The sequence below is a fragment of the Lipotes vexillifer genome, unplaced genomic scaffold, assembly GCF_000442215.2.
Source record: "Lipotes vexillifer unplaced genomic scaffold, Lipotes_vexillifer_v1.1 scaffold788, whole genome shotgun sequence".
NCBI lineage: Eukaryota > Metazoa > Chordata > Mammalia > Artiodactyla > Lipotidae > Lipotes > Lipotes vexillifer.
Window position 1 is genome coordinate 2,005,516 of NW_006791862.1, and position 24,443 is coordinate 2,029,958.

General features: G+C 37.1%; 1 protein-coding gene across 3 annotated transcripts in view; it reads left to right on the forward strand.

Moving 5' to 3' along the window:
* The window catches only part of BCAS3 (BCAS3 microtubule associated cell migration factor), a 592,536-nt gene that overhangs the window by 222,025 nt on the left and 346,068 nt on the right, over positions 1–24,443 (forward strand). For all 3 annotated transcript variants that reach the window (XM_007464906.1, XM_007464904.1, XM_007464905.1), the window contains exon 16: positions 19,894–20,044. In XM_007464906.1, coding sequence (XP_007464968.1) covers positions 19,894–20,044 — 151 coding nt within the window. The remainder of the gene's footprint in view (positions 1–19,893; positions 20,045–24,443) is intronic.

Here is a 24,443-nt window from a genome sequence, read left to right on the forward strand (position 1 = left end):
TTAGCATATGTCAATATGTTCATTTGACATGCCTGTGTCTCCCAGTAGATTTACCTCCATGAAGAGAGGGCCTTTTTCTTGTTTATATTTGTATCTTGGCACCTCATATAGTATTTGGTAAAATGTAGATTCTAAGGCTTCAAACCAAAGTTTTCAAAGTTATTAGAACTTAGAAGTTCTAATAAAAACAATTTATTACTTGTCAGAATGAAGAGATTTTCATTCATAGTAACATTGCTTTTCATTTTAACATCTGTAAGATTCTTTCATTTTATTCAAGAAGTATTAATTAGTGTTACTATGTCCAGGCACTGTTCCTGAGCTCTAGGGATACAGCAGTGAATAAAAGAAAACATCCCTGTTCCCATGGAGCTGACTTTCCAGTGGAGGGATATGTATGATACATAGAATAGATGACAGGTGGATGGATGGATGGATGGACTGATTCATGGATTCATGGATGGATGGATGGACAAATGGATGGATAAACAGGTAGTTTTATATGCTCTGGAGAAAAGTAAAGGAAGGGGAATAGGGCATGCCTGGAGAAGATTGCAGTTTGAAATTAGGATGCTCCTGGCAGGCCTTACTGAGTTGATGACATTTGAATAAAGATCTGATGGAAGTGTGGGATAAAGTCATGCAGGCCCATGTGGCCAAGGAACAGTGTGCAGGGTGCAGAATAGAAGATGAGGTCGGAGAGGGAATGCGGCCAGATCATGTCAGCCTTTGACTTTTACTCAGAGTAAAGTGGAAAAGCTGTGGAGGGTTTTGGGTGATGGGGTCAGATTGCGGTTTGACAGGAGCAGAATGGTGATCTGTATTGAGAACGCACCATCTGCAGTCTGACAAGAGTAGAAGTCTAGTGAGACCAGTTAGAAGAGCATTGCAGAAATCCAGGAGAGAAAAGAGAGGAGTCAGGGTGACCAGTAAGGCTTTCGGCCCGAACAGCTGGAAGGGTGCGACTGCCATCACATGAAATGAGGACCACGAGGATAAAGCAGCTCTGGGGATAGAGACAGATCAGGACTTTTGGACATGTTTAGTTTAAGATGTGTCTTGACCTCCTAGTGATGTTAGGTAGGTAGGTAGTTTTATGAATCTGGAGTTCAGTGGGAAGGAATAGGCTGAGAATAAATGTTGGGGAGGCATAGATAAAAAAAGCCAAAGCAGGATGAGATCACCTAGTAAGTGAATGAGTATGAAAAGAAGATGAAGATGTCACAGGACTGAGCCTGTGACATAGAAGGAAAACCACACGTGAGAAATCCTATAAGCCAAATGAAGACATTTTTTTTTTTCCTGAGAAAAGGGAATGATTAATGTGTTAAATTCTGCTGATAGGTCAATTAAGATAAGGACTGAGAAAAAGATAGAATACCATCAAATTTAGTCATGTAGAGGACATGTGGCTTTGATAAGGGCAAGTTTTGTTGAAGCGGTAGGGGCCTGATAAGAGAGGATTTTATTAAGGACGGGAAGAGAAATTGGAGGCCAGTATTGACAGGCCTTTCAATGAGCATTGATGTAAAGGGGAACAGGAAAATGGGGAAAAGTTAGAGGGCAAAGAGGAGATTGCCTCTGTTTCTCATAGAAATAGGAGGTGAGCATGTTTGCAGGCGAATAGTCCTCTAGGAGATGAGGCATTCCCTTTACCAGTTAGTAAATTTTTGCTGAATGAAGAAACCATTTCTGCCACTATTGTTTATGCTCCAAGCAAATTTAATTACTTGCTTTTGCTTTTCAGCTTCAATCAACACTTTGTTCCTGTGTCTGAATTGTTTTCCGCTTATTTCTTCAGGTAAACGTGGAATGCATCTTTGAAGCTCAGCTCAGCTCAGCTCACAGTGTGCTTTTCTCCCTCTTAACATAAAGTGTCTAACTTTGGTATTTGTTTCTTCTGTAAGCTATTTATCCATACTTATCACTTACTGCCTTCTACCTATTATTTTCGATGGTCTCCATTTTTAACTGTAACTTCCTTGGGGAGGCAGTTGGAGGACCTGGAGTCTGACTTCCTGTGGTAGAACCTCTGTGACTTTCTGGCTCTGTAAATTTAGACAAACTACTTAATCTACCTGTGCCTTAATTTTTTATCAGTAAAATAGGGATAATAAAATTACCTACCTTAGAGAGTTACTATGAGGATCTAAGCATTTTGAATAGTGTCTGGCACACATGAAATAACTCAGGAAAAGATTAGCTGCTATGATTAATTTCATTATTGATACTGTTTATTACTAAGGAGGTATGTAGGACTGATTCATTATTCATATTTTTGTATAGTGGCTCTTATGCAGAAAAGAGAATAAATGAAGAATTCACCTATTTGGTAATAAGTGACTGAAATATAATCGTGACCTTATTGTGCATAGGCTTTTGTAGCATTATTAGACTCAATATTGATGAGTTGACTTCTGACATTGTTTCTGAAATGAAGGTACACCCAACGCAAAATTGAAAGTGAAGGTAGTATTATTTTTTCTTTTTCGTCTGTTTTTACTCATTGTAATACCATACATTAGGAAATATATTTGGATAAATTAATCTACCCATTCTCTAGCCTTTGCATTTCTTTATTTTGCAAATTAGTTTTCCAGTTTAGGTTCAAGGATATGACAGTCACTATGTGATAGGGCTTTTAAGGAATTTGTTTTTTTCCTATTTCCATTGCGTTAACAGAGGGGTTCTGGATTTACTTCTACAGTTCTTGGAAGTGTCGCCTTCCCATTAACTCATTGGTCCTGAAGGGAGGAGTCATCGTTGAGTCACAGCTTTAGGCATCTGAATTCCAGATTCTACTTCTTCTAAATGGAAGTAATGGATGAGACTCTGGGTCCTGTAGAGGGGGCCTCTGATTTCTTGGGCTTGAAGCCTCACTATTTTAATAAACTGCTTCTGAGTAACTGGTAGCATCGCTTTTCTTCCTAGCATCTGTATGAGGCATTCTTTCTTTTTTTTTTTTTTTTTACCACTCAGAAACTGTGTTTATAGCTTTCATTTGCTGGTTTATTGTAATTACTTTTGTTGATCAGTAGTTTTCTTGATACAGACCACATCACAACTGTAAATACAAAGCAACCACCCATTTCAGCCTTACATAGTTTCACCTACTTAAGACAATCAATAATACTGTGATGTTTTTTGACTTCTCTTTCCGCATCACTGTTTACTTGTGGATTGAAGTTTCCATTTGTATGTTTTAATTTTTGCCGAGAAAAATCAATCATGTGCACTGTAGCTCTGCTTTAAATTTTATGCCTCATATGACACAGAGTATATGTATATACAGTATATACATGTAAATGGATAAAAATCTTCTTTTAGGCTATCTTAGTTTAGTACCTGGGTTTCTTACTGGTTGCATGTACTTTCTTGTAGTTCAGATGAAGTTTTTAATCTATTGTTTTCAAGTCTATTAAAGTTTTCCTAGTGAATTTGTGTCTTTACATCTATACACCAAAATCATGCATATTTAAAATATTTTCATGTCACTTCTTATTGTTTCTCAGAACAGATGAGTTCTTTAGGGAAAGTGGATTGAAAAGAGAGGCCTTATAATTAATACCATCCTGAAAAGTTCTTTTATTTCAGAAGCCCTAATTGGAGAAACCATCTACTAAATATAAAGATAGCATCATTTTTTAATAGACGGTTTTATAGAGCAGTTATAGGTTCACAGCAAAATTGAGAGGAAGTTTCAGATAATGTAGTTTTTGAGGAAAATAAAATGACCTGTGGAGTATCTTCTAACACTCTTATATTGTCTCTAAATTATACTTCATGTTAAATTTAATACTATAAAAGCTGATTAAAGTCTATTTGAATACTTTATCTCTTGTCTATTATTTGGAATATGCTTTACTTTTTTCTCTTTTTTTTTATTCCTTAAAATAAATGCTGGCTCAGGTAGTTAGCAGTTGGAGCTAAACTGTCATTTTTTGTTTTCCTCTTTATTGTTCATGAAATATTTTGTGTTTTCTCTATATTTTTAACACTGGCACATCATAGACTCCAGGTTTCTTGTTTTGTTTTTAAATGGTTAATGAGACATGCCTCTAGAGGGCAATCTTTTCTAAACTTTCCTGTGATGGTAATCATGGCAGCCCTGGCATGAACCTGGTGTACTATGGATGTTGATGTTGTCTAAGATTTTATAATAACCTAGCTTCCTTTTCATGATGTTTTCTATGATTTATTCCTCAAAGTCTTATTAGAGAATTGGACTTTTGAAATATATTACTATCAATTATTATCTAGTTTTAGTACCCCGTCCAGGTACCTAGCTCCTATGAATGAATGGAGGGAACTCTTTTAGTTAATCATCTGAGCAAGTGGTTTCTGTATGTTCTAAAAGATCCTTTCTTTGTTTCTCTATACATTGCTATTCAAGGACCTATCTCTGTATTTTATGGGACCAGAGTGATTACACTCCACTACTGAGGCATCATTAGGCCTTATACTTAATCTCTGCTTCTCTTTTCTGTTAACATTCATTGTAGTTTTATTGTTTTTGTTTATCTATTCAATATAATTTTTGTATCAAAGCAATACATACATTTATTATAAAAGTCAAATAATGCCACAATTTTATATAGAAAAATTGCACTCTCCTGCACCCACTTCTCCCACTCAGAGTCTGCTTCTTTCAGTTCTTCATAATTTATTTCTTGCTGTTTTCTTTTTTTTGCCCCTTTCTGGAAATCATTTTGGTTGGATAATGGATCACCTACACTGAACCCCTAACTTTCTTTTCTATTTCCGGTCTCTTTGTCTTTTTGTTTTACTTTAAGAGAATATCCCCAACTTTATCTCCTGACCTTCTTATTAGATTTTTATTTGTGCAATATGTTTTTAATAACCTTTTCTGTGAATGTTTCTCTTATTATCACATCCTTTTCTTATTTCACAGATGTAAAATTGTTTATCTCTTTAAAAGATAGTTATAATTTTTGATGCACTTATTTGCTCCTGGTAGTATCTCTGTTTCCTCTGAGTTCCTTTTTCAGTTTTTTTTGTGGTCATCATTATCTTTCATCTTGGACTCTCAACCCTGATTGTACATTACAATTTACCTGGATAGATTAAAAAAGTACTGATGCCTAGGCCCAATCTCAGACTGATTAAACTAAAATACTGGCCGGAATGTGTCGGAATCCTTGGCTGATCATTCTTATTTTTTATTTTATTAAAAATTTTTTATTATTATTTGATTTATTTTGTTATTTCATATTTATTCAGCTAATCAACACATCCATACTAAAGAACTGATTGGAAGCTCTTTGAGCACAAGTAGCTCATACCAGTTTATAGGTCCAACTGGCCTATCAGTTTTATTAGGGTACCCCCCAGTCAGTAGTATTTGTAGATCTTTTCATTTTGACTGGTCAGTTTCCCCACGAAGGAATCCTCTAGAAACGTTACGGCAATAGAATTACAAGTTAGTTTTCAGGGAGTTGATCCTTCAACATTGTTTTAGTCTGGTGATTAGAATAACTAACTACAAGAGGATTTGGCTTATCTATTTGCACGTTAAGTTAGCCTTACTTTTCCAGTGAGGAAGACGATTAAGTAAGAAAATTCTGGTCAGGTTCCATTGAAATATTTTTTCAAGATTTGGTTTTAGACAGATTGGAGGAGGAGAAGAGAAGGAGTTGGGCTTCTCAGGATGCACAATGACCAGTGTCTGCATGAGTGACCCGAATAAACAGATTTAGAAATTATGAGACTTGGGAGTAGCAGCCATGAGCAGTCTTGAACTTAAAAATCTGAGCAGGAAGTAAAAATGTGACTGCTGGCTTATAGTTTGTAAACTACAAAAGGGTACGGAGAGTGAAGTCGCTGCTGTGCCAGCGTTACACGTACTGAGGAATAGAAGCTGTTATGGTTCTTAGCATAATAGGTTCTTAGCATAAAATGACATTTAGAATTTGGAAGAGGATGAGAAAAGGAAAGGGATTTAAGGTTCATTGAAAGAGGTATTAACATTGGATGATGTGTTTTTGCAGGTGAGAATATTGAAGCTAGAATGAGGCACAAGAGTGAAACTATTTCAAAATGGATAGAGTGGAATTAGTGTGGGCATTGTTGTTATTGGCAGCTTCAGAAGAGACAGGCCATTCCCTTTTCAGTGTTGAGAACCATCACGAGTAGGGAATTCTTAACAAATGTTCAATAATATTTCACTCCTGTCCAATTTGGAATGGATTGAAATGTGTACACTTTTGATAAAATCATGGATGAAAGAAAATATAAAACAACCGTACTGATAAATGATTATGGTTTTCTGGCAATAATCCAGCTGATTAAGAAAAAGTGTTTCTGGGCTTCCCTGGTGGCGCAGTGAATGAGAGTCCGCCTGCCGTTGCAGGGGACACGGGTTCGTGCCCCGGTCCGGGAAGATCCCACATGCCGCGGAGTGGCTGGGCCTGTGAGCCTCGGCTGCTGAGCCTGCGCGTCCGGAGCCTGTGCTCCGCAACGGGAGAGGCCACAACAGTGAGAAGCCCGCGTACCGCAAAAAAAAAAAAAAAAGAAAAAGTGTTTCTGCTAAGGCAGAAAAATTACAGGGAAAGAAGTAGAGTCGTCATTCTCAGGTGCCCAGATATGGTCATGGTATCACTCCTCTTTGTGATTTTCATTCTCAAGGACTTTCTGTCAAAGGAGTTTTTATGCATACAGGTAAATTCATGGTTTTGCTTTTGGAAAAATAAGTTTGGAAGACAAGGACTCGAACTATTTATTAATGTTCATATGTGTACTTTGATTTCTTTCTCTTACTTTTTTTGTTGGTGAACAATACTCTCACAAATTGTTGATAATTTAGGCAGCTATATTGAGAATGGGTTTCCTGTTTTCTTCTTGAGCAGAACATGTGAGCATATTTTGATAGAATGATATTTAAATGTTTTTAAGCTGGAAATAAAATATATGTGAGTATAAAAGGTTTTATCTTCCCTGCTGTCAAAAATGCTGATTTGGCTCTTTTGCACAGTACTCCCATCTTTGTATGGTTGTTAAAATCTGTTGCTCTTTCCCATCTGAAGGAAATGCATCTTTGACACTTCTCATGACCTGAGTCATGATGCTGAAATAGAGCCAGAAAATATCCTTAACAGTCATAAGTAAAAAGAAGGAAGGCTTCCGTGGGGTGGGGGTAAGGGAGCGGGAAGGAGGTTGTGGGGAGCATCTTTGCTATTTTGAATTATATCTTTTTGATTTTTATGAAAGTTGCTTACATTTTACTGTGATCATTGTTATTCAACAGAAAATACTTTGATTTTAATATTTAATTTTTCCTTAGTATACAGTGTTTAATGTACTGGAAAAAGACCAGTTCTGCAAATGTTAAATTATTTTGAGTCCTCCAAGTCTAAAAACATTACACCTTAAATCTTGCAGCTTATTCAGTATTTTATCTTGTTACAGTGTTTCTTTTTATTTCAGTACCAGCTCCCATTTTTCCATATCTTATAGGTTCAACAGTTTAAGTAATAGCATTATGTTTATTGAATGATGCAGATAAGTTTCCTTTTCTTTTTTTCCTTGAACAGTGAAGTGCTTCTGTTTGATCTGTTGACATGATACAGAATTCATTGCGAGATAAGCATGGGAGATATGGGTGTGGAATATTTTCAAAAAAGAGTTTTAATGATGATGTATTTATACTTTGGGGAACTCATTTAATCACAGATTTGGTCTAAGTGCTGCTAGATTATGGGATTTTTAATTCTGGGGCTTTTGCACTAGGGTTATTAAATGTCTTCACTTCTGAGCACTTAGTCCCAAAACTCTTCTCTTCGATTCAGAAGAGTGGGGAATTTTGAGGTTGCTTACATCTTTAGGAATAACTTGATTCTTTTTTTTTTTTTAATAACTTGATTCTTAAAGTAAAATCCCAAGATCTTTTTCATTTATTCTCGTTCTTTATACAAACAGTTTGCATTGTTCCCTCTACTGTTAAATATAGTCCATTGACTGTCTTCCTTGATTTTTCATTGTGGAAAGAGGGGAAGACTACAATCCTAATGTTTAAAATGAATTAAAAATTGCTGAAACTTCCTAAATATTAAGAGCACCAGCTCTTACAAATTGTCTTCATCCCAAATCTTGGAACGCTGCAAGAATGATAAACTAAGGTAATGAACTTCCCACTTATGGGAGGAGATTTTAAAAATTCATCTTGTAAATTTGGGTTGGCTGAGTGAACAAGTTGTGCCAAAAGTATAGTGGAGAGGAGATGCAGACAGAAGATTTTCATGCAGTTTATTTCAGTGCTTGTCCCCATACACTTTTTATCTCTGAAACTTTTTGGAAATATTTCCTATTTCCCCTTATTTGTATTTTTTTGAATGTTGTTTCTGACTTATCTCCCTTTCTAGGCTTATTTTTGCATCCCAAGGAACCTTGTTCTCAGACAGCTTTTGTATCTTTTTGGAGTAGTGTAGACTGATCTTATTCTACATACAGTTTTAGCAACAGTTAGTTAGTTCCTTTTGACTTTTTATTTTTATGTGTAAATTTTCTAAATTCGTTGAGTTTTGGATTTAAGGAAAGAAAAGCACATTTACGTGTAACAGTCATGAACACATTAAGATAATAATTAACTGGTAAAAAAGTATTCAGACTAGAAAAGGAAACTACCTAGCACATTGTGTATTTGAATATTTATAAATTTATATATATATACTTTTAATTAATTTATGGCTGCGTTGGGTCTTCGTTGCTGCGCACGGGCTTTCTCTAGTTGCAGCGAGCGGGGGCTACTCTTTGTTGCGGTGCGCGGGCTTCTCATTGCGGTGGCTTCTCTTGTTGCAGAGCACGGGCTCTAGGCACACGGGCTTCAGTAATTGTGGCACGCAGGCTCAGTAGTTGTGGTGCACGGGCTTAGTTGCTCTGTGGCATGTGGGATCTTCCCGGACCAGGGCTCAAACTTGTGTCCCCTGCATTGGCAGGCGGATTCTTAACCACTGTGCCACCAGGGAACCCCTATAAATTTATATATTGATTAATATTTGATAAATGGTGCAGTTTCAAGTCTCCAGAATGTGAAGTCTTAATTCTACTGACATTTAGTAAGCACTAGTGCAAAGTTCTGTGCAGCTACTTTGTATGTAGTGGGAAGAGTGATGACAGTATCATTAAAAACCTCAACCCCATCTTGCAAAGAAAAAAAAAATTGGATTCTTGTTTTCAAGTTAATTTTCTGGGGGATATTTCTTATCTTTCTACCTTCCCATCCCTCCCCCAAAGTACCTGTCTGTTGTGTTGTGAACTGTTTACTTGAAAAAGCAACAAGTGTTTCACTTGAAATGCATATATGTTTTTGCAGTATCTTTGCAGTATCTTTGCTTCACCACCTATTACTCTCCAAAAATTTTTTTGGGAGAAACAAGTCAGTGCCTAGTCAGAATTGTCCTTGAACGCTTCCTATCTTGCACTTTGTCACCAAAACTGTTTGGTTGCTCTGTTAACAGTGTTTAAAAAAATAGGGATGTATTATTCATTTTCTTTTAATTGTGTGTGTTCTGCTCTCCTTGGCTTCTGTGAACAAGCATTGCTTCCGCCCAGTTTGGTATGTGGGTCAGAAGGCACTGTTTCTCACCAGGGCGCTGCTGTTTCCTCTTCCTACTTGAGTAGATTACAGATTATACTGGAATACGCCTGAGAAAAGGTCAAAAAGGAGGGTGAAAGTCCTGGAACTGCAGCTGGGAAGCTTGTCATTCTCATCTAGGAAAGGGGAAAAAAAGAGAGAAAGAAAGAAAAAGAGAAACAGAGACTCCAATGTCAACCCCAAACAACCCACATTCAAGAAATTCCCGTTTGCACAGGGTACTTTTTATATATTCCAAAAGGACTCTATTTGGTTTTGATTAAATAATTATCGAGTGTTTGGCTGAGAAAGCTTTAATATTAAATTAGATGGCAAGCAAGGACTAAGCAGTGTTTTTAGGTTTTCAGAGCCTACATTTCCAGCTACCACTGTACTCTTTTTGACAGAGTCAGGAAGTTGGGAGCTTTTCAACTACAGAGTTAACTTAGTTAAACTCATTGGTATATTTTGGATTTTTATCCCTGTCAATTCCACAGCAGGGTACTAAAAGCAGACCGAACATTTTGGTCTTCTGTGGAAAGCAAAAAGCACCAAAAAAGCCCCATATGAACTTGTTACCCGATTTTTATTTTGGAAAGACATGATGTTGGGAGTAGACCATCTACATGAGGTCTTAGAGTAAAGAAGTTGGTTGAAGTAGGATAATAATGGGATATTTGGGAATAGGGTTCTTCCTATATATTTATCTTCTCAGGGGTGCCAGGTTGTCACATCCACATTGCCTTTTAGTGTGCCTCGTTACTCCAATTTCAAAATGTAAGGGTTCAAAATATTAGCAGACCAAGGACACTGACTGAGAGGCTTATATCCTAGAACAAGAGTGGATCTTGTGGACAGGTGTGTGGAAGGGTGATGAGAACAGAATTTGAAACTATTGTAGGAGTCTCATTTCTATATGTTTCTTTAGTAAACCTTCAGAAAAAATGGAGTGCCTAAAGGAATGAAGTCTGTGTCCATGTTAAGGGTCAAAAAGTGAGAAGATGGGCTTCCCTGGTGGTACAGTGGCTGAGAGTCCGCCTGCCGACGCAGGGGTCGCGGGTTCACGCCCCGGTCCGGGGGGATCCCGCATGCCGCGGAGCGGCTGGGCCCGTGAGCCATGGCCGCTGGGCCTGCGCGTCCAGAGCCTGTGCCCCGCGGCGGGAGAGGCGACAGCAGTGAGAGGCCCGCTTACCACACACACACACACACACACACAAAAGTGAGAAGATAATGCAGACCTCCTAAAAGCTGTGCTCTCCCTTAGGACACCATCAACACTGCCTAGTGTCATTTTGCTTTTTTCCACATGAATCTTTGCCATTTTTATGTTTATCCCTGCATCCCTAATGACAACAAAAGACAATGCTTCTTTATCCTCCACACTCTCCATTTGGTCCCCTTGATTCCATTGTAGTTATTTTCTTACACCTCTGTTCCTAGAATCTTCCTCAGACTCTCATTAGCAGTAATTTGTAGCTTGTGCCTCTAGAATCCTATAACAAAAAGTTTTCTCTTTTTCACTGATGTGATACCGTTTTAAGGTACTTTCTCACCTACAACTCTGATCCCTTGATTGCTTAATGTTATTTTAACTGATCTCATTCATCTTAGTTCGCAGTATGGTAAGATAGGGAAATTTTTTAAAGGGGAGGGAGGAGGCCTATAATTGCATTTACGTCTTATTTTTCCTCTTCTGGTTTGCACTTAAGAAGAAATGAAGGTGTACACACAGATACACTGGTATTAACTTTAATATTTAGCATAATCTGAAATGGGCAATAATCTCAGGACCTTGCTGGCTTTTAGAGATTTCTTGTGGCTGGCACTTTGCCGCATTCACATGTTCTCACATCATGCATTCAGAAGCTAAGAATACCAACCTGGCAGCTTCTGCAGGGAGGGTAAAGATAAAACAGAAAGGAGTCTAGCTTTGCAGCCACATTACCTGGGAGTTGTTGCTGATGTCTTTTCCACAAATGTTCAAGTTTGTCAAAGCCCAGTAAATCTTGGAAAGTTTATTTTCCTTGTAGCATCTGTGTTTTATAATAGGTCTTTTAATTTGTTTTTACTTTGTCTGCAGGGATTTCTTTTGTCCGGAGTTTTCAGACTCTGTCTTTTTTTTTTTTTTTTCCTGTGGAAGTGAGTCTGTTAATGATGACTGGTTTGGGAATATGCCTCTGCAAAGCTGACCTGACAGGCTGTTCCTCCAGCACAGCAACAAAGCCCATTGTTATTTTCTCTCTTTTATCCTCAACTTCATCCATTTTCCCCCTGTGTGTTTATAGTATAGAAAGTCTGGGAAAACATACTTTGGGACAGTGCATACATGATAAGGTGGCATTTTGAAGTTAGAAACATTTTTAGTAAACAGAGATTACACCACATCAGCCTCACACACAGACAGAGGTGCTGTGTGTTAATGTGGAGATTGAAAGTTTCTTTCTCCAACGTACCTGCAGGTATTCTTCATCCAAAAGGCAGAACGGGGGAGAAAAAAGGAGCACATGAGGTTGTTTTCATAATTCCTTTTTCAAAAATGCAAACTTGTACAAGTAAATACAAAAAGTCAGTGGTTAAACCCCGATGTGAACTGTTCTGGCTTCAGGCTTTGTATTGTAACATTAAAAACAATAATAACCGTAAACAAATAAACAACTGAAAACAAAATATCGCTTTAAACATCAAAGGATGTTTTGAAAATTCTGATTTTTAAATGATTTTCTATTCTCAAATAGAATTCCTGCTTTAACTTATTGAGAAAGCATTTTATTGGAACTTGGGATTTTTTCCCCCACCCCAAGAGAGCTCTGTCTATCTTGGGGACTGGTAAACCTCTAAAGGATCAAAGCTCTGGTGGATTTGGTTAAAGACCCAAAAGCCTGAAGGCTTATGGAAGTTTATCTATATAGAGTAAGCCCAAAAAACTGGGATGAGAGTTTTAGAAGAGCTTATTTTCTCATGAGATTTTTGAGACTTCCTCTGTTTGGATGTGCCAGAAATACTGTGAGAATATCCATTCTCATGGCATTGGTCACTTACAGGTCTTTTCCCAGCTGGAATTTGTAAGTATAATGCTGTGTGAAATATTATATGTATTTTAAGGTTTTATGAAGCCCACTACTAAAATTGCAATTAAACAGCCTCCACTATTTTCACTGTACTCATACAATAAAGAGAAAAGCATAGTAAAGAATGGTTGCTGAAGGTGACATTTAGAATTGATGTAGTGACTCTTCACTGATCTCAGAAATTTTAAATTTTACTGTTACAATCATGTATATGCCTAGAAGGTGGAGCAAAGAAAGTGCTGCTCTCCCTGTCTGTCCAAAGGGAAATTGAAGCATAAGATGGAGGGACAGACTTAATCCACGTCCAAGGCTTAGGATACTACGAATTTCTTCTGCTGAGCCTCATTGTATTAAGAAGCTTCAGGCTTCAAGAATAATCCTGGCCCAGAAGTTTAGGTTTGATATATCCATAAGGAAGTGTCTGAAGATCTATTCTTTTCCTTTTTTGTGGTACGTGGGCCTCCCACCGCTGTGGCCTCTCCCGTTGCGTAGCACAGGCTCCGGACGCGCAGGCTCAGCGGCCACGGCTCACGGGCCCAGCCGCTCCGCGGCATGTGGGATCTTCCCGGACCGGGGCACGAACCCGTGTCCCCTGCATCGGCAGGCGGACTCCCAACCACTGCGCCACCAGGGAAGCCCTGAAGATCTATTCTTAAAGTTACCAAGTCTAGGCTCCTGGCCAAGTCAACCTAAGACTAAGGAGACTAGTGAAAGCCATGGGTTCCAGCACCTGGCTATCTTCTGAAGGACTTGGGGTGTCCCCTCCAAAATTAATTTTTTTTTCTATAGATGATAGGGCTGTATTTTCCTATACTTCCTGGATATGAGAAAAAATATATTTCCTCCTTCATACAGCATTTACTGAGCCGTCAACAACTAGTAAGATACTGCTCCTACTCTGGAGGAGTCTTAGCAGTTTCTGTGGAGGGTAAATCTGGGGGTTTGTTAGATTCTAGCTTCATTTTCAAAGAAAATCCATGACACAAGAAAGAGATAGTGAAAATTGTCTTTAAACAGAGACTGAACAATTGAAAAGGGAAGAAAGGATCATTATACATTTTTGTGTATTTGATTGATTCAGTATGAACTTTCATTTTTAAATTTTGTGCTTTTAACATATATTTTTATACGTAGATCATTACGTGTGAGTTAATGAGATTTCTTGTCTAAGCTAGTTCCCTCATTTTACTAATTCCTGAATTAATTGTTCACACAGCTCTCATCCTTTATTTTCTACTAGAAAAATGAAGATGAGAAGATCCTAGTTCCTTCCTCTGTACTCAAAATTTGCATACTCAAAATTTGCATATCGTCCCTTTAAAACAACAATGAAAAACGTCTCCTTCCTTTTTGTTCCTGAGACATTTATTAGCACTTTTTCTCCCATTAAATTCTTTAAAGACCTGTAGTCTTTCTGTCTCATTTTGTTATGACCTCTTTCGGAGTCCATTGGACTTATTTATCCAGGACTAGAACAGGGCCTCATACCAATAAGGCTCAAAAAGTGTGAGTTGAAAGAATGAATGTTGAATGAAACCTTTGCCTGGTACAGTATCTCATCTTGTTAACGGCTTCTTTTCAGCTCCAAAGTCCTTAAATTTGTGTTCTGTATCCATTACCGGAATCATTTCCTATCAACGCTCCCTTTACTTATCCCTTTCCATATGATTTGTCACCTCTTTAGTGAAGCTACCCTATTGAAGATTACCAGAATTACTAGTTTTCTCTCTGTGTTTGCCTTTCTGACCCTTGTCATTGTTGACCATTTTATTTATTCTTTCATTAAAGCTATTTTTATAAATTGCTTATTACCACATAGTAAAATATGTCAGACACTTATGAATTCTTATGAAATATACCCAACTTATTTTAGTCTTTCAGATGCACTGGGTTTCACAGGCTACATCATGAACACAGACACCAAGAATAAAAGCTCATAAATACTTGGGTGTTGCTTGACAATAAGATAGAAGGCTGCGAGGGATAGATGTGATGTACCTTATATGCTCCCTTTAGGTTGTTTTATCTTGGTGAGCCAGCGAAGGGTTTTAAGTTTTGGCTAACTAAACCACAAGATTTGGAGCTTCTCAGTGAAATCACTTCCTTTTTCTAGACTATGCATCCTATCTGTAAAGTTCAGTGATCTCAAAATCTGTTCTGTTCCCTTGCTGAAGAATTTAGGTACCTAAGTTCCTGCTCCTCTGCCTCAATTGAAATATTCCTCTAAAACTGAAATATATTATCTTCCCATTGCTTTCCATTATAATTCTCTCCTAGTTAGAGATTTCTTACTATTGCTCACATCTGTGGCATCACTTTACATGCTCTCCTCTTCATGTTATCCTTATCCTCAGAATATTTCTACTCTTCTGCTCTTATCCATATTATACCCATCTTTCAAAGCCTAGGTTATGTCTCATCTGCTCTATGATCTCTTCTCCAAATAATTGATCCCGTGTGTACTTATCTTTAGTGCTAGGCAATTAGCACTTAATTATTCCTGTTTCATGCATATTAGACTGTAAGCTTTGTGACAATGAAGAATGCAGTCCTCACAGTGTGTGATCTTAGGCTAAGGCACTCAACAAATATTTGACTGCTCGTTGTGAAATGTGTGTGTTAAACATAGTCCTTGAATTTCATTAGCTTGTGACATATTTCGTGTTGCGGTCTGATTTCAGATCCAAATTAGATTCAGATCCAAACAATATTCAAAGAAATTAAAGGATACCTACATAAGTGGAAAGACATCCCATGTTCTTGGCTTGGTTGTGGTCTGATTTCAGATCCAAATTAGATTCAGATCCAAACAGTATTCAATGAAATTAAAGGATACCTACATAAGTGGAAAGACATCCAGTGTTCTTGGCTTGGAAGAATTAATATTCTTAAGATGTCAGTGCTCCCTATACTGATCAACAGATTCAGTGCAATCCCTGTCAAAATCCCAGCTGGCATTTTTGCAGATAATGACAACATATAGGTGGAAGCAGCAAGTTTTGTTGGATATAATGATCCATCAAAGAAGCATAACAGACCACTGACTGTCTTAGAAAGAAAAGGAATTCAGCATGATTTTTCTGTTTTTTTTTTTTCTATCTTAAGTTCCTCTGAAAAACCATTATTTGCAGTGACAGAGATGCTTCACAGTCCTTATTCTTCCTGGAAAAAAGTGAATAAGTGTTATAGGAGTTTTGAAAGTTAAAGTATTGTCTTCAGTGAGTTCTGTATATGTGTATTTGGGTAAGGGTTTATGTAATGGCTATTTTAGAAGTCATCCCGATATGGCAGAATTTCAAAACAATTTGGAAATGGAAAAAAAAAAACACACTGATCTAAATTTTCTAATTCCATGTGGTTTGTATCTGAAGGGGACGTTGATAATGTAATCCCAACTTCTGTCTTTATATTTCATAACCTTCTCTCTGGGAGATGTGTAACTTATTTGAATTTTGTAGTGGTAGGCTTACAAGGTGGTGACACCAAATAATATAGAAATAGTAAATGTCCAAATGGGTGCTTCTGCTCTACAGTATAGTATGTTCCCTTCTGCTATTCTCCTTTCTTTCTTTTCAGTGACTATATGTGTTTTCTATTTATTTTCAGATAGCAGTACAAATTGACATAACATGTCTGCTTAACAAAATTTAGCTCTAAGTTTGTCATTAGGCCAGGATATCATTAAATGGAAAGAGCAAAAGAGATCATGGATCCTGACTTGCCTCAGATTTCAAGTGTCACAGTATTGAAGTAATAGACATTATAGGTACTATTTTGAGGACACTGGTTAAAAAACAAAAAAATTCGAAATGCATATTTGTAAGGTTGTGGTAATTTATTTATTTATTTGTTTATTTTTGGCTGTGTTGGGTCTTTGTTTCTGTGCGAGGGCTTTCTCCAGTTGCAGCAAGCGGGGGCCACTCTTTATCTCGGTGTGCGGGCCTTTCACTATCATGGCCTCTCTTGTTGCGGGGCACAGGCTCCAGACGCGCAGGCTCAGTAGTTGTGGCTTACGGGCCCAGTTGCTCCGCAGCATGTGGGATCTTCCCAGACCAGGGCTCGAACCCATGTTCCCTGCATAGGCAGGCAGATTCCCAACCACTGCGCCACCAGGGAAGCCCCTAGATTGAATTTTTGAAGCAAAAAATGTACAAAAGAAACAAATTCATAAAGTGGAATTTATGAAAAAATATTTTGCTTTTTAAAAGATCTGTAAGAGAAGAAAAAGACAAGTCGCAGCAGGGTAGAAAATATTTAAGAATCATGTATCTTATAAAAGGTCTATATCCAGAATATATAAAGAACTTTTGAAATTTGAGAGTAAGATCCATAATTTCTTACATTTATAGTCGTTTGATTTTCAGCAAGGGTACCAGGACAATCCATTGGTGTGGGAAAGAATATCTTTTCAACAAATGATGCTGGAACAAGTGGATATTCAACATTCAAAAGAATGAAGTTGAACCCCTACCTCACACCATTTATAAAAATTAATTCAAAATTGGTCAGAGAGGGCTTCCCTGGTGGCGCAGTTGTTGAGAGTCCACCTGCCGATGCAGGGGGCGCGGGTTCGTGCCCCGGTCCGGGAGGATCCCACATGCCGTGGAGCGGCTGGGCCTGTGAGCCGTGGCCGCTGGGCCTGTGCTTCCAGAGCCTGTGCTCCACAACGGGAGAGGCCACAACAGTGAGAGGCCCACGTACCACAAAAAAAAAAAAAAAAAAAAAAAAATTGGTAGGGGCCTAAATGTTAGAGCTAAAAATATATAGAACTCTTAGAAGAAAACATAGCTCTAAATCTTTGTGTCCTTGGACTGGGCAGTGGTTTCTTAGATATGACAACAAAAGAATAAGCAACTAAAGAAAATATAAAGAGTTCATCAAAATTAAAAACTTTTATGTTTCAGAGCATACCATGAAGAAAGTGAAAGATGACACATGGAATGGGAGAAAATATTTATAAATCATGTATTTGATAAGGGACTTATATTCTGAGAATATAATTAGCTGTTACAACTGAACAATAAAAAGATAACTCAATTTTGGGTAAACATTTTGGATAGACATTTCTCCAAAGAAGGTATACAGATTACCAAAATGCACATGAAAAAGATGTTTAACATCATTAGTCATTAGTAAAATGCAAATCAAAAACACAGTGAGATACCACTTCACACCCACTAGGATAGATAAAATAAAAAAGATAGACCATAACAAATATTGTTGAGGATGTGGAGAATTTGGAGCGCTCATACACTGGTGCAGCCACAGTTTAGCAGTTCCTCAAAAGGTTAAATATAGACCCAACAGTTCCACTCCTAGGTGTATATACCCAAGAAAATTGAAAGCACAAGTCCACATAAAAACCTGTGCACTAATGTTCATAGAATCATTATTCATAGTAGCCTGTTAAAACAACCCAAATATTCATCAACTGGTATAAATGTGGTATATCCATACATTGGAATATTATTCAACCAGTTAAAGGACTGAACTATTTATACTTGGTAACATGGATGAACCTTGAAAACATAATAAGTGAAAGAAACACTCACAAAAGGCTACATTGTATGATTTAATTTATATGAAATATCCAGAATAGGCAAATCTATAGAAACAGAAAAGATTCCTGTATCAAAAGCCGATGGGTGGGGCAAAGGAAGAGTGACTACTAATGGGTATGGGCTTTCTTTTTGGGTGATGAAAATGTTCTGAAATTAGATAGTGATCATAGTATATGATTCTACTCTGTAGAATATACTAAACACCATGGAATTGTATATTTTAAAAGGGTGAATTTTATGGTATATGAATTATATCTCAGCAAAAAACCCAGTTTTTAAAATTGGCAAAAGCTTTACATAGGTACTTTACCAAAGAAAATATATGGATGACAAATAAGTACATGAACAATAACAACAACAAGCTAAACATTTTTGACCATTAGAGAAATCCAAATAAAAGCCAGAATAGCTAAAATCAAAAAGAGTAACAATACCAAATTCTGGTGTGGATGCAGAAGAACTGGAACTGTCATACTTTGCTGGTGGGAGTGTGAAGATCAGCTACTTTGTCAAACTGTTTGGTATTTTCTCATAACCTTAAACATACAATTATTATGTCCATGCAAACATTCATTTACTATGATCAGCAACTCCATTCCTAGATTATTTATATGTTTTTTAAAAACTTACATTCATACAAAAACCTGTTCAAAAATGTTTATAGCAGCTTTATTTGTAATAACCAAAAGTTGGAAACAAGTCAAATGTCCTTTCGCCAATGACTGGGTAAACAAACAAGTACTTCCATACAATGCGATCATACTCAGGAATAAAAAGGAAAGAATTGATACATGTAGGAAAATGTAGAGTGGATGAGTCTCGGATGCTTATTGGCAAGTGAAAGAAGCAAGACAATACTGTACATACTTTGTGATTTCATTTATAGGATGTTCTGGAAAATGCAAAGCCATGGAGAGGGAAAGATAAGTGCATGAGAGGAATTTGGCTTATTGGTGAGAGCAGAGTAATTACTCTCACTGCAGATCGGATTTTATTTCACAGAGCTTGTTTTTCCTGGTTGTTAATGAGCCATAATGCCTATTCTTTTTTTTTTTTTTTGATATTAATACCATCATAAAATAAAGGGTTGATTTATGTTTTTTAATTTTATGGTGGGGAGTGGTACATTTTGGGAGTAAGGCAATGTTTTTGCCTATTGACTTTTGTCAGTCTCACCCTATGTCTACTGTGGTACATTCTATGGATACACATCCTTATGACTCATGTTTCTTCTGCTCTCTGAACCTTTGTAGGTCGCCATGGCTGGAATATTCTCCCCACTTACTCTCAAGCTTGTTTAGGGAAATGTTCCATGCTTCCTCTAGACTAATTTAGATCTTGCCATTTTATTTTCTTTTACTATCCTATATTTCTTTATAGCACCATAAAATTATAATTAAGTTTTATACCAATTATTTGGATAACCATGTAACATCTATCCAATTCTGTATCCTCCAGTCCTCCATCCTCAAACACTACAGTCTCTGTTTATAATCAATGCACATTTGGTATTACCAGAGTCCTTTGTTTTTCTTCCATCCATATAGCCATGATTCTTTTAGAATCCCTTCTGCCTTTAATAACTTTCTTAAAAGATTAGTGGAGTCAGTGCAAATCCTATCAGAGAAGGAAACTTCACTTGGTGATGCTTTTCTTTTCTTTTTTCTCTTTGTAGGGAGACTCAACAGCCAAGACTCCTACAATAATTTTGCCAACAACAACCCTGGCAACCCCCGGCTTTCTCCTCTCCCCAGCCTGATGGTATTGATGCCTCTTGCACAAATCAAGCAGCCAATGACATTGGGGACCATCACCAAACGAACAGGGTAAGGCCTCAGGCTTGATACTTTTTTAGTAGCTGTTTTAGAGGATTAACTACACAAAAATAAAACATACTTTTTCTTTGGATGGTTTTGATTATGTTCTTCATTTACAGCCCACATGAGACTTAATGGCAGCAGATTAAATACAAAGTATAGAACATACACAAACACATTCATACACAGCCATGTACACGCACATTCACAGAAAAAACAAAGCAGTGACAAGTTGTGAAAACTAGTATTGGCTAATAAAAACCAGATCCATTTACTCAGGCTTATAGTTGCTGCCTTGTGGCTTTGTCTGAAAGTAGTGCAGTTGCATTTTCTTGCTTTTGTGGACATGATCTGGATTTATAATGACCCCCAAATTTTGACTGACACCAATGCTAGGGAGAGAACTTAATATGACAACCATGTTTCTAATACTAAAAAAAAATCATCTATATTGAGGTACAACTTACATATAGTAATCTATTGTTAGTATCAGGACAATGTGATATTATGGATAGTTTTCAAAATCCAGAGTCCTAGGGTTTAGTCTTTACTCAGATTGGTCATTAACATCCTCAGAGACTCTTGATGACTCACCTGATATCTTTGTGCTTATTTTAGCTATTTAAAAAATTTTCAAATTCCTACCTGTTAGGAATATAAAATTATCACTTCTTTGGGTTCCTGAAAATAAAGTGCTGTGTCTAAGATAAGATTATTAGATATTCAATTGTATAACAACTGTGAAACTCCATTATGTTCCCCAAAATATATATGTCTGTAGCCAAATTACCTATTTTCATCAATAAGCAATCCTGAGGTTTAGCCTAATTTGAAATGGAACAACTGTCTTAAAATTCTGTATTTGGTAGTCAAGAGAAAACTCCATCTTGGCTTCAAATAGTCTTCAAGGTCTTTCCAATAAGAGGAATAGACTTAATTATGTGGCTGCTGTCTCATTATGTTTTAATATTGTTGTGCTAGGTGGTGAAGTGTTTACAGAAGCTACTTTTGTAAGAAGAAACACTCATTCTCCAGGATGAGGCCTTTTAGCTCCAGATTTCACCATTACACTGAAATTGACCCTCTACCTAGTGGAGTTGTGTTTGCCTATAAATTCCTGTTTCTGAATGCAGAAATTGAGGTTGTGGTGTATTAAGGGAAAAATACAGCAAACCGAGCTCCCAAATCAGACATCTTATGATACAAATCATTTGCCTGTATTTTTAAAAATTGATATCAGCTTTTTAACTCTTCATTAGTAGTGTAATTTAAATAGAATTTTTACCTCCCTTTCCTCTTATTTAGTTTCTTTATTTTAAAATAAGTTAAATAAGAGTGGCTATGGATAGTAAAGGGGTTATGAACTTATATTTACAGGTGGCTCATTTTTTTCTTTGTGTAATGATACATTTCTGGGACGTAGAATCAAATAAAAATGAGACTAAATCTTGAATCATAATCTTAAAAGTTATTTTTTCACTCACAGAAGTCAGTCAGTACATAATTATACCTTCTTGATCCAACCCAGCATTGTAGAATTCTACAAAGTGTTTGTCAGTGTTTCCTGAATCTAAGACTCTAATCTCAAAATTGTCCCTCTTGATTTTAATTTTACCACTAAGATCCTAAATGAAGTTCTATGCCTGAAATCACGTGATCTTAGAGTTTAATTCAAAATATTTGTGGGGAGGTTGAAAAGTGAGTTTATTTCTGTATATATTTGAAACTTTCCATAATAAAAAGACAAACTGTATCACACACTCTTTCACTGTCTCTCTTGCTACTCTTTCTCTCTGTCTTTAGTTGGGTAGAAACTATTAATCATCTGGTGTCTTCCTGTGCTACCATACTTTATGAACTTAGATAATTTCTGTGTTTCCTTTTCTTGTTAAAAACTTGGTCACAGGGCTTCCCTGGTGACGCAGTGGTTGAGAGTCCGCCTGCCTATGCAGGGGACGCGGGTTCGTGCCCCGGTCTGGGAGGATCCCACATGCCGCGGAGCGGCTGGGCCAGTGAGCCATGGCCGCAGAGCCTGCGCATCCGGAGCCTGTGCTCTGCAGCAGGAGAGGCAAAAAAAAAAAAAAAAAAACTTGGTCACAATTCCTAGATTTTCAGAGCACATGTATTATGTTCCCTTATATTCTAGACAGTTTAATAATTATTTATTAATGAATTAAGTGATAGGAATTTGAATTGTGTGCTTTGAAATTAATATTAGTTCAAGATACATGTATCTTATTAGTTACTGGGCTTTTTTTTTTTTAACATCTTTATTAGAGTATAATTGCTTTACAATGGTGTGTTAGTTTCAGCTTTATAACAAAGTGAATCAGCTATACATATACATGTATCCGCATATCTCCTCCCTCTTTACTGGGCTTTTTATCTCAGATCTCAAACCATTTTATTTTTTCCAAATTTTTGAATTCTTTTTGGCATGTCCCCTATCTTGGAGTGTTTAGAAGGAATAATTACTGTTTGTCCCACAGTGAGTCCTTGGCTTTTAAATTTTAAACATTTTGATAGAGATTCATTCATACTTACAAAAACAAGTTACAAGACCTTAGGGGATTCCCTGGTGGCGCAGTAGTTGAGAGTCCGCCTGCCGATGCAGGGGACATGGGTTCGTGACCCGGTCCGGGAAGATCCCACATGCCGTGGAGCGGCTACGCCCGTGAGCCATGGCCGCTGAGCCTGCGCGTCCAGAGCCTGTGCTCTGCAACGGGAGAGGCCGCAACAGTGAGAGGCCTGCGTACCGCAAAAGAAAAAAAAAAAAAGTTACAAGACCAGTAAAAGGAATTCCTGTATACCCACATTTCCCAAATGTTAGCAGTTTAACATATTTGCCTTATCATTTATGTTTTCTCACTCGGCACACACATACACACATGCACACACCCATCCACCAAAAGCTCATTTTATTAGTATTTTTTTCTTCTATATGGTTGTTTTCTGTAATGAATTCTCTACTATGGCAGAGCTTTAGTGCTCCATTAATTACCCCACCCACTCTTCTTATTTTCTCTCCCCTCCTACTATTCTTTTTTCCCCTTCCTATTAACAAAGATTACAGTGACCAAAAACACCTTGATGATAGTATTCATAACTTATGCTTGCCTATGGCTAGGTTACAAGACTTAATACCCTTAAGCCATTTTCTGAAGGGTTTGTTGATTATATTTAGAAATTGCTATTGTGACTTTACTTATAATTCTTATACTACTACTGTAAGTCACCCAAATATTTGGTCATAGAATTTTTAGAATATAGTTTGTGGTTTTATTATCTTAACATTTAGCATTTTCATTGAAATACATGTATTTTGCCTAACCAAAAGTATTTTGGGGGGGAGAGTAAGATATATTCCCTAGATTTCCATTTTTGACATATGCTGAGATTTGAAGCACATCCCAGACATTTTGATATCATTAGATTTCTCCCATTAGATAGTAAGGTTATATTTATGTCATTTTTATTAAAAAAAAATTTTTTTTTTACTGTGACCAGTTCTCAAGCTGCCCTTAGCTCACTTGCGTTATTTCCATCAAATTTTATTATATTTACTGAGAATTTTGATTGCCACATTAAGATCACCAGAGTGAGGAGCAAACAGGCTTTTAATTTTCCAGGTCATTGTGGAAATCCTGATTTACTCTGTGCTTCAGTGAAATGCCTTTCCTAGCATTTTAAAGATAAAATTAACAGAAGTATTTGACATGAATTATGTAGAAAGAGAACACAGAGCTGACTCATTTATAGACATGTAAGTTCAAATATACCTGGTAAAATATCTAGTAAAATATATATTATTTGTTCCATGTCCTAGATATTTGGCATAACGGCATGAAATAAACATTAAAAATCATATTTCTAGCATAGAGATTTCCAAGGATTGCTTAGGATCCTATATTTAAATAACCAAATTTAGATGGAAGCCTTAACTCAGACCTTTAGGGGATAGACGTGTACTTACCGTGTTTCATGTCTGCCCTCTTATTTTTGGAAATATAGATCCCTGAAAGCCTGTGCAGTGTCAGGGACCATCTGTCTTATTCAAAGACATTTGCAAGGCCAGTAGAACTACAAACGGCAAAAGACAGATGTATTTGCACCTTCACGTTCTGTACCTTGAAGCAGCACTGGGAGGAAATAAGGCCTGTTTTGGCAACAGCTGTTGCTTAACTCGATTGTAGTACACACTGGTGAAGACAAAAGATGTGCTAAGAATCTTTTGGTTTAACAGTCACTCATTCAAACAAAACCCATTTCTTCCAGGCTGAGACTGGAGGACTGGAAGGACCTCCATCATGTTTTTATCATGTGTGAATAAGTGTAGTTTTCATCTATTAAAAGTGAAACTGGGTGCTAAGGGATTGCTCATTGTTTTGGAGTGTAAAGTTTTTGTAGT